General features: G+C 41.6%; 1 protein-coding gene across 1 annotated transcript; it reads left to right on the forward strand.

Annotated features, from left to right (window-relative positions):
• The first annotated feature begins 3215 nt into the window (after window positions 1-3215).
• ubl3b (ubiquitin-like 3b) lies at window positions 3216-10119 on the forward strand. The gene is made up of 6 exons (XM_038993841.1): window positions 3216-3245; window positions 3882-4069; window positions 7019-7127; window positions 7488-7574; window positions 8016-8093; window positions 8303-10119. The coding sequence occupies exons 2-6, from the start codon at window positions 4043-4045 to the stop codon at window positions 8353-8355; spliced, it is 354 nt and encodes a 117-aa protein (XP_038849769.1). The 5' UTR covers window positions 3216-3245; window positions 3882-4042; the 3' UTR covers window positions 8356-10119.
• The last annotated feature ends 1086 nt before the right edge of the window (window positions 10120-11205 follow it).

Consider the following 11205-nt stretch of genomic DNA (forward strand, 5'->3'; position numbering starts at 1 on the left):
AGTCAATCCGGAAAATATCAATAACTTTGAAAGTTTCTTCAAGTGCAGTCGCAAAAAACATCAAGCGCAATGATGAAACTGGCTCTCATGAGGACCGCCACAGGAAAGCAAGACCCAGAGTTACCTCTGCTGTAGAGGATAAGTTCATTAGAGTTACCAGCCTCAGAAATTGCAGCCCAAATAAATGCTTCAGAGTTCAGGTAACAGACACATCTCAACATCAACTGTTCAGAGGAGACTGCATGAATCATGCCTTCATGGTCGAATTACTGCAACAACTAAAAACACTACTGAAGGACACCAATAATAAGAAGAGACTTGCTTGGGCTAAGAAAAAAGAGTAGTAAACATTAGACCGGTGGAAATCTGTCCTTTGGTCTGATGAATCAAAATTTGAGATTTTTTGATTCCAAACCACGTGTCTTTGTGAGATGCAGAGTAGGTGAACGGATGATCTCCGCATGTGTGGTTCCCACCGTGAAGCATGGAGGTGTGATGGTGTGGGGGTGCTTTGTGGTGCACTGTCAGTGATTTATTTAGAATTCAAGGCACACTTAACCAGAATGGATACCACAGCATTCTGCAGCGATACGCCATCCCATCTGGTTTGCGCTTAGTGGGACTATCATTGGTTTTTCAACAGGACAATGACCCAAAACACACCTCCAGGCTGTGTAAGGGCTATTTGACCAAGAAGGAGAGTGATGGAGTGCTGCATCAGATAAGCTGGCCTCCACAATCACCCGAGCTTAACCCAATTGAGATGGTTTGGGATGAGTTAGACTGCAGTTGAAGGAAAAGCAACCAACAAGTGCTCAGCATATGTGGGAACTCCTTCATGACTGTTGGAAAAGCATTCCAGGTGAAGCTGGTTGAGAGTGTGCAAAGCTGTCCTCAAGGCAAAGGCTGGCTACTTGGAAAAATCTCAAATATATAAAATGTATTTTGATTTAACACTTTTTGGTTACTACATGTGTTATTTCATAGTTTTGATACCTTCACTATTATTCTACAATGTAAAGAATAAAGAACCTGGAATGAGTAGTAGTGTATTAACTTTTGACTGGTACTGTATGTGCAGTGAGATATACACTGATTGTACAAAACATTAAGAACATGTGTGATTTCCATGACAGTCTGACCTGGTGAAAGCTTATGGTAGTAGGTGCCAGGCACACTGCTGGGTTTTTCACGCTCAACAGGTTTCTATGTGTAACAAAAATAGTCCACCACCCAAAGGACACCTAGCCAACTTGAAACAACTGTGGGAAGCATTGGAGTCAACATGGGCCAGCATCCCTATGGAACTCTTTCGACACCTTGTAGAGTCCATGCCCTAACTACTTGAGGCTGTTCTGAGGGCAAAAGGGAGGGGTGCGTGCAACTTAATATTAGGAAGGTGTTCTTAACGTTTTGTACGCTCAGTATACTCGATCAACATGAACTTGGCAAATTTCTGCATATCTAAACATTGAAAGGGTTTTTTGTATTAAATATGTCATTTAGGTGGTACAAATGGCATGAAACAGAGTTCCTCCATTTTTAATGTGTTATTCTAGTGCCTGGTTGTTTCTGCCTGAATTCAGCCATTTTCCCCAAAATGGTGTCTGATCTCTACTGTCTTTGCCCTGTGAGTTACTGCTGGGCACAGTAAGCACATCAACAGGGTGTGTCGTGTGTCCTCCTGTCCATATAGGTAAATTACTATGGTATTATTTGTGTTCTTTGGGGACAGGCAATACCAAGGAGAGGGTCAAACCACCCCAGAACTCACTGTCTGCACTTTAGAGATGCTTGACAATTAAATTACACTGTGTAAAACTTGGTCCTTTTTCCAAAAGATGGTAATATTTCTAATTTTTTAAGAATTTACCATTTAGAATAGAGAATATTTTTTTAAACAATCATTAATTTAATTTTGTTTTCATATTTATACAGATACATAGATATGTATGTTATATTTGTTAATTATTGGAAGAGCTGCCCAAATAATTATTCAATTTAAAATTATGCTCTTAACTGTAGAGATTGTGTGACGAGAGAAATAACTTATTTTTGTACCATGATGATCGACAAACTCTACCGAATAGAGAGATGTCTATAGGAAGGTACACTGAAGAAAAATGCTGATATTCCTTGGAGCCCAAAACTAGCACTACTAAAAGGCAGAGAAAGGATTACAATACATTAGCCTAGTATGAAAAGGCTTACAGGTTTCATTCCTGTTTTAAGGTCTTAATCTCGTGGTACATGTTACTTACATGATTGATTCCATGTATAATTTTGTACATAACTGTTTTGTATATAATTGTCATTGAAAGATGGGCCTGGGTTTTAATGTCTTAACTCTGAGTGTCTAACTGAATGTATTCATAACATGAACTGAAAACCCCACCAGCCTCAGTCAAATTTTGTTTCTAGACACTTTGCTGTGGTGTTCAAATCAACTTGTTATGTTTTTTCTGTTTTTAACTATGTGCCTCAAAATGTATTTGCTCACTTCAAGGGTATGTATGTAACTGTTATTTGTATTCTATGCCTATTTACGAGATGTGGAAATGGTCACATCACAGATAATCAATTCAAATTGGTATCCCTTCATATTATTGCGATTTAAATTACAATTTTAAGATCAAGACTGGCCAGTCTTGTGTAAAAATGGTCTAGAAAGCACACTACAAACGTCTACAATGTGGGGATCTTTTTTTTTATGCTTCCAGGGGGCTAAGTTTTGCACATTACATCAGTGTCTCATACAAGGTTTTGTGGCGTGAGTTACAATACTAGGATGTTTACAAACAACCTTGAGGTCATCAGAACAGTATTTGAGAAAATAACAATTGTGTTGTACTAACTGTTTCATGTCCATTTGTACTCTTACTGATTTTAAAGCATAGTATAACAGTACATGTACTATCTGTAAATGTGTCAAGAAAAATTACTGTATATAATCAATGCTTTTTTAAAGTAAATTTGAATCCAATGAAAAATGATTTCTGTCTTCTGTGACTTACTGAATGTTATTTTTTCCAGGCTTTCTTTACAAGGTGGCTTGAAACAAATGTCAAATTATCCCAATTTGTCGATTTCCTTCGTGTCCGACTTTCATCACTTGTTCAATCAAAATGGAATCTTATGGCAAGACTGCAACTCCCAGAAATACTTTTCGTTCCCTATGTTGACAAACAGCTGATTTCCGGTGTCTTTAAATGTCCTGCCATTATTCTTCGACAAGCAGCAGCTAGGTATGATGTTATTTGACGGAAAGAGACACCCAAACGTGGGATACGTTTAACCATTGGGATGCTTAAATATTTAAGTATTTGTTTTATACCGTTACGGTCTTTAGAGATGTGAGGTTTATTTTGGTAAGATTAACGGTAGTGATATCGCGGGTTGTCGTCTCTGTGCTCCCACAGTTCCTCTTTTCTGCCGCAGTCAGATATTTTCACCTTACATTTTAGCAACGTAGCTACCTACCTACATAAGTTAGTTACCTTCCTTGTAAATTAACACAGCTACCTAACGTTTCTTCGGGTGTCATCTCCTTGCTAGCCTACAATGCTACTAGTTACAAGCCAGCGTTAGGATATCTTGTCAGGCAGTACGGATGATTTTGAGTTAATCTGTCGAGGTTAAAGCAACGAGTTTATAGCCATCTGTTGTTAACTAAGTAACGTTAGTGTTGGCAAGCTACTGAAGCTAGCTAGCTAACTAGCTAATGTGTAGCCAAATGCTATCTAAGTAAATTGCTTCCGTCTGACAGTGTATGATTGCAGTGGTTGATTGGATACATACGCTTGACACCTAGCCACCATCGTTCGCAGATATCACATCAACAGGCGAATCTTGTAACCAATTTTATGTTTCACGTTGGTCAGAGCGCTTGAGTTGGTGCCAGGCTGTGGAAAGCAGAGAAAGAAGGGGGGGGGGTGAGAGAGTAGTGAAACGTGTTCTTTGTGCCAGGGGTTTGGCCCAGTCTCCATCAGCAAAGCGCAACACTAACTGCCCAGTCGGCTCTGTTCAGAGCAGCTTCAGAGCCATGACAACTCAAAGGGATGTCGATATTGTGAGTATTAATTGCAACCCAACACAATCAATCCTTAGTTACTGCATAAGATCCAATGCTGTGCATGTCTAATATTGACGTGGTTACAGTGCTTGTGATGATTTCCATGTCTGGATGTATTTGAAGGCTAGTTTAGGATCAGGGATTAACTCAAACAGAATAGCTGCTGTTTCTGTAATCATCTGTCAAACTACATTTTGAGATTGCCCCACATTTTTTGTAGAGGTGAGCCTTAAAGGCCCAGTGCAGTCAAACGTGATGATTCCCCCCCCCCCCCCTGTTATAAACATTTCCACACTGAGGTTGGAATAATGCTGTGAAAATTATAATGCACTTTTAGTGTAAGAGCTGTTTTTCAGACTGCCTGAAATGTCCCTCCTGAAATGGAGGGAGTTTTGGCCTTCTATGGGTAATGTCACCATGTGGTAAATTGGTTAATAGACCAATAGAGTTCCAAACCTCTCTGCCTATAACAGCTCATTTAAACTTCCCTTCCCCACTCAAAACATTCCCAGACAGTCTTAGCTAAATTCTTGCTTGAGAAATTGTCCTTTTACTAAGAAGCTATTTAAAGAAAATATATATCTTTGTTTTGAATTTAAAAAAAAAAAAAAAAATCTCGCTAAGCTACTTAATTGTTACCCAGAAATGATTTGCTATTGAGATATAAACGGCTGTATTGGACCTTTAACTGATTTGTTTCCTATCCCCAAATCACAGCTCTACCCTCTTGGATATTGTTCATTTCTGAACAAACCTGTATGACCAGTGTAAAAACCATGTCCGTGGCACTTTTGTGTTAAGGCATGGCTGGAGAGGGGATTGTTTTTTCGGAACTGAGGAGAACCAGTCAAATTGAAATCATAAACAATCTAAAATCAATGCAGAAGCTAGTAGGCTACTCTGGACTGCCTGTACTATTGTACTGATGCCAGCTTGTGGTGTTCTGGAGTCGTCTACTTTTGCTTATTTGGTAGAATCCCTCATTGTTACATTTCTGTTCTCAATGCACGCATGTTGCAGACCTTTTCTCTTAATTCAAATCTGAGTTTTTAAAGTGCATTTTTGTTTGTCTCTTGATTGGATAATCTTAACAGTATATTCGTGATGGATTAGAAAAAAGGGCAGCTGGGCAGATTCTAGTTCGTTTTTTGTTTGTTTGGTTGTGGATAAGGGGGGGTTAAAGCTTGTTAATGATGACATGGGTATGTAACCCCACACGAAGGGGTTATGCAGTTCATGGGGGGGAGGGGATGGGACTTCCTCTGCTTAGGGGGGGTTGGCGTGTTTGTAAACGGATCATTGTAGGACTGTCCTGACGTCACACCTGGTGGCACGCTCTTTGTACTGGCTTCCCTGATTACCGACAGAGAAAGTTTAGGATCAAATTAACACATTGTAATATGTGGGGAAATTACCCATCTGTTAATGTAACATTGATATTGGTCTCCAAACTATAATAGTATTGGTAGGCCTAATGGTTGGAATGCCATGATTTCCCAGGCATTTGCTGGATTCTGGTGGAATACCAATATCTACTTTGGTGAATTATTTTTTTTTTTAATGTGAGGCAGTGGTTGTGTGTGTGCAGCGTGTTACGATCTGTCAACTGATGGAGAGATGCAGAGGAGGGGTGGCGACAGTGTGCCTTCCGTCCATAATGATGCTTCAGAGCATTTTTCCCTATCGGAGGTTCTGACCTGGGGCTGCTGCCACCACAGGAGGGAAGGCTTTGAGCCTGGGTCTCCTCTTGTGCAGGCACTGCTGTGTATGCTTAAGGCTACTTACCGTAGCGGATGTTTTATGAGTTTAGAATTGATGAGTTGATAATAGATTCTATTTACATAGCCTACATGGAGTGTCTGACAGGAAACCTCAGGGTTGCACTACCTCATTCTACTTCATGTGAAATTATGTTTCCCTATTGCCCAATAGGATTTCAATTTCATGACTTGTATGTACTTTGATTTCTCTGAAATAATCAGTTGGTTTTATTCATCATTTGATTCATTATTCTGTGGCATTTGGGATTTGACTCAATGCACTGGACCAACTGCCTTACCTTGTCCTCTTTCGCCGTTTATTCCCAGCAGAACTCTGCAAACAGCATGTGGATGATGTAACCGTTGAACCAAATAACTATTTTAAATCCAAGAATATATATATTTTTTTAAAGTGCCATTACCCAAGTCTCCTAAAAAGTAAACTAGGACCATCCTTTTGGACTCTGTAAATGACTAATAAATATGAAATGGTCTGTTTGTTTTAGGAGCCTTTTAAAGGCTTTAGGGAAACATGTCATGAGGAGCTAGTACGATTAGGGCAACATGTCAAACACATTTTCATGTATTTTTTTCTCGATGCTTTCATTTAGTGGACTGGGTGGGTACAAAGAAGAGCAGGGAAAAGCCCTTTCTAAGATCTTCACGTACGCCCCCCCCCCCCCCCCCCCCCCCAGGGTTACTACGCGTTGGCAATATCAATGTAATAATGTGGCCCAGGGCTGTCTGGGACACCTGGGGTTATCACATTAGGCCGACAGCCCGGAGAGAGGAGCTGCTCCCTGCCTCAAGCCACTGAAGGCCCACTGTTCTCCCCCTCCACCCCCTCACCCCCCAGCTCCACCCTTATCTATGCCCTGTCCTACTATAGGGGCTCACTACACAACAAGCTCAGTCCTCTCTGAAGGAAGCAGCCCAGTCAAAGGGGCTGAGAGCTGCACCAGAGAAATCTAATTAGACAGGAATGCCAATTTCGGTGCAGGCTTCCGAAGGTCATCATGTCATTCGAGGTGAGAGAAAACGGAAGGATTCCATGTGATTAGGCGAAGCTACGTGCCTCTCATTGCTCGATGAGGTGGAAATGTGGACTTTTATTATACTGTAATTTTGTGTGATTTCTGTGGTGCATGTGTAGGATTATTAAGATGTTTTGTTTGGGCCATTCCAGGTGAACCTGCGTCTTATCCTGGTCAGTGGGAAGACACAAGACTTCATCTTCTCCCCCAACGACTCGGCCATGGACATCGCCAAGCACGTCTTTGATAACTGGCCCTTGGGTGAGTTTTTGCATGTTGGGAGGTGGACCAGGAAACTACCACTTCACTGTCTTGTTTTCTATTGAGTTGTATTGTGGAATTAATCAGGTCACTTCAACTGTCTGATTTATTGTACTGGGCATACTTCTGTTTCTTGTTGTGAAAGACCACTTTGAAGTCCATTACTGTTATAGGAACAGCTGTTGGACCATGCCTTGTGTCGTAGCACTTTATTCCATCTCCACACCCCTGATGATGGTAGTAATGTTTGTGTGGGTTCAACCACTGCAGGAAGTGTCTGAGTGTTTCTGGCGCTGATGATTTCTTCTCCCCCCCTGAGCTTCTGTGTGTTGCTCTAATGTTGTCTCATCGCTCCATCAGGATGGGAGGAGGAGCAGGTGAGCAGCGCCAGCATCCTACGCCTCATCTTCCAGGGACGCTTCCTGCATGGCAACGTCACCCTGGGAGGTATTTGATGGACCCTCCTACACACACACACACACACACACACACACACACACACACACACACACACTCATCCTACATGTCTGAAATTCACTAGTGAATACTGTGATTGAATCACCTGTGTCCTTTGAAATTAAGTTTGACCCTAGAGTCGATGTCCGCTCCCCGCAAACATCTAATTAGCATAATAAAAACATCAACTGTTTGACTAAGAGATATTCGTTTTTTTTTTGTTGAATGGGCTGTGTCTCAATCCGCCAATGGCGGCCTTAGACTCTAGAGGGTTACCCGTGCCACACTTAAGGACGTTCACTGGAATGAATGAATCTTCAAAGATGGAGAATGGGCATTCGGAACATGTTTAGTAATACCATAATTAAAGAGGATTTATATATTCTGCATATTAATTGTTCATTGTGTCTCTGTCCTTTTTTGTTTTTTAAGCTTTAAAGCTGCCCCCTGGCCGAACAACTGTCATGCACTTGGTTGCCAGAGAGACCCTGCCAGAGCCTAACTCCCATGGTGAGAACCCCTCCGTCTCGTTCTGTCTCCTCATCTCAAGGAGGTCAACCCATCCCATCACCTAGCTGTCAGGGACCATGTTGAGCTGTAATTGCTACAGCTTTAGGCCTTATGGTCCCTTTTAAACCGAAAAGTCTGGTGATATTGCTCTAGTTGTCGTGTTTGCAGTTGTCTCACCAAGTTTCTTTCTATCGTCCTCGTCTTTGTAGGTCAGCGTAACCGGGAGAAGACCGCGGAGAGCAACTGCTGTCTGCTCTTGTAAAGACGACAACAAACAACAATCCTCCCCTTAACCCTCCCCCACGTTCACCCCTGCTCGGCTTCTGTCTGCCCGTCAACCATGGATTTGGAGAGATCACAGGGAGATGGGTCACAGAGCTGTCAGCCTGCTGTCTGGCACATGTTTGTGGCACTCTGACCCAATCGGTGGCTTTGGAATTATTTGTAGTTTTATTTTATTTTTTTTATTTTTTTCGTACCCATTTATTCAGATCAATTTTCTTTTTTCACCCTTTTGCCAGATTCTGCCTTTTTTCTTCTGTGTTGTAAAACCATGTTAAGAATTTGTACATATAATCTCCGTGGTTACCCAGGATGAGCTAGCTGGGTGGCCATACAGGTTTTGAAGACCTCCCACAGAAATACTGTCAAACTATGACTTCGGAACATTGACCCGTACTGTGGCGTTGGTCATTTGCATTGACTCCAAGTATCTTTCTGCTAATGAAATGGAAGTTCCCATGGCTCTTATAGAACGGTGTTAAAACCTCTCATTGCACTTAACTGGGTTGTTTATTTGAAAGTGTTTCTTGTAGGTTTTTTTTGTATCGTCTTAATCTTCCCATCTTACAGAGGAAGAGAGAATAATGTCCTACTGTTAGACAAAGTGCCATCCTCCTCACCCGATGTAGACCGTGCACAGTACAGTAGTTGACTCCTACTAGCAGGGTGTGTGTAGTCTGCCATAGCACCAGTGGAGTGGTGTGTATCTCTGTGACATGGGCCACACTCGTGTTTGTTCCTGGACTTGGACCAACAGAGGAAGAGTTCAAAGTTGTGCCACACACCTGTGTGTGTGTGGCATTGTCACGTGTTTGATCACCTCGACGGTGAATGATGAACTGGTCTAGCTAGAAGAATCTAAACTAACTCCTACACGTTCTCCCCCTGGTTGTGAAGCCCTGCTTTTTCCCTTCTTTTTTAACTGAGTGAAAAGTATTGAAGGATTGCTTCTGCGTGACCATTGTCATTCTGTATGGCTTCCACCTCTGATCAACATGACCATTTAGACTACATCCCGTCCCATGGGACAGCCCCCTCGCCACTCCCCGTCCGACCTGAGTGAGGAATAAGGGAATCGACACCAGGAGCCAATCAACAGAGAGGTGTTGGTAGTTGGAGGGCTTCATGGCCAGCTACAGGGCATTAGGGCTAGAGGCATGAGAGGGAGCAATTCCTTGGAGAGGGTTCCCCTCTGGAAAATAGGAGGAGATGATGATGATGGTATTTGACCTCCTTTTTGTTTGGATGCTGTCTGTTTTTGTTTGCCTTTTTGATTGTGGAATTATTCAGTAATATCATTAATATTGCAATTGGAAAATGTCAATTTTTATCTTGTATTGATATTGTTTGTCCAGTTGCTGATGTCTGACTCCTGTTAATTGAATGCTTTTTGTCCCAGGGGTTAGTGTGTGTGGGAATTGCGTATTATTTTTACATGACTGTTGTATGTGTGAGTGGATGGGTTGGGGAAATGACTGAGTGTATGGAGACAGTTTGTGTATTTGAGTAATGGGTGTGTGTTTGCGAAAACCTAAAAACGGTGTGTTTTGTGTGTGTGAGCACTGGAGGTTAGTGATGCAGGTGGTGGAGGATAGATTGGTGTTGGGTGGCTGTGGTTTCCATGGAAACAGTGTGAATCCTTCCTTTTAGTGAGTGTCCTTTGGTTAGTGTCCGTCAACCAATGTCACTGCTATGAAATGTAGCTCAATATGAATAAATGTTTAAAAAAATAATACTAATGAAATGTGGTCTGCTTAAAGCTTGTATTATAAATTAATAAAACATCTTTAAAGAAATGTTCTGTAAGTTTTAAAGTGTGAAACACTTTGCTTGTACAATATGCATTCTTCATTGTAGAGGTCGTGACTTGCGATATAGGGGACAGATCTGTTCTTTGTCAGTAGCAGAGCAGATGGATGGCCGCTGGGTGGCAGTGTTGTGTAGCTCCTCCATTCTCATCCTAGTCCCTGGGCTATCGCTGTTCAACACCTCCTGGTTGAGTCCCATACTTGTATTTTTTTTATTAACTAGGCAAATCAGTTAAGAAAACAATGACGGTCTACCCCAGCCAAACCCGGACGACGATGGGCCAATTGTGCGACGCCCTATGGAACTTCCAATCACGGACGGATGTGATATAGCCTGGATTCGAACCAGGGACTGTAGTGACGCCTCTTGCATTGAGATGCAGTGCCTGAGACCGCTTTGCCACTCGGGAGCACCTGTACCGATAAGAATTCCATGTGTGTGATAATCCAAGGTCAAAATGTACTATTTGATGTTGGCTGTTACATAACCTTTTCCTCTGACTGTAATAATGGTTGGCTGACGTTATCTATTATTCAGAGATTCTTTGCAATGAATGTAGTTAAGTAGTAGACTGATCAATATTACTCTCCAATATCACATAAATTACCTTAACAATGGATAAGAATCAGTGTAATTTTGATGGATTACCATATGTGGACTTGGATAACTAAAGCGTAGTAATCAGTCACTAGATTAAATAAAGTTGAAATACATTTTTTTTAATTAAAAATTGCTATTTTAATACATTCTGATAGCTTTGGTGCTGGAAATAAGTTTGGGCATCTTGGATTCTGTCTGCGAATTAGACCCCATATAAAATGCTGTAGTGATGTAGTCGAAACAGTTGGTCGAGATCCTATTATTCTCTCCAAAAACCTGGTTGTGATGTATAGCTGAGAGAGCTCCAGGTTTCCAGTTGACGTTGGCAATAAAATTTAGGAGAAGTGCTGTCAAGCTCCCAGATTTATTCTAAAACCTACTGCTGTTCTTAATCTTTTAAATCAAACTACTTGTTCTTCCA

The sequence above is a fragment of the Salvelinus namaycush genome, chromosome 5 (genome assembly GCF_016432855.1).
Source record: "Salvelinus namaycush isolate Seneca chromosome 5, SaNama_1.0, whole genome shotgun sequence".
NCBI lineage: Eukaryota > Metazoa > Chordata > Actinopteri > Salmoniformes > Salmonidae > Salvelinus > Salvelinus namaycush.

Excerpts from the sequence above, each read along its gene's own strand:
- ubl3b (XM_038993841.1), top strand. The coding sequence starts at position 4,043 with ATGACAACTCAAAGGGATGTCGATATT. Across the intron at positions 7,128-7,487 it reads CTTTGATAACTGGCCCTTGG|GATGGGAGGAGGAGCAGGTG; the intron begins GTGAGTTTTTGC and ends TCGCTCCATCAG. Across the intron at positions 7,575-8,015 it reads TGGCAACGTCACCCTGGGAG|CTTTAAAGCTGCCCCCTGGC; the intron begins GTATTTGATGGA and ends TTGTTTTTTAAG.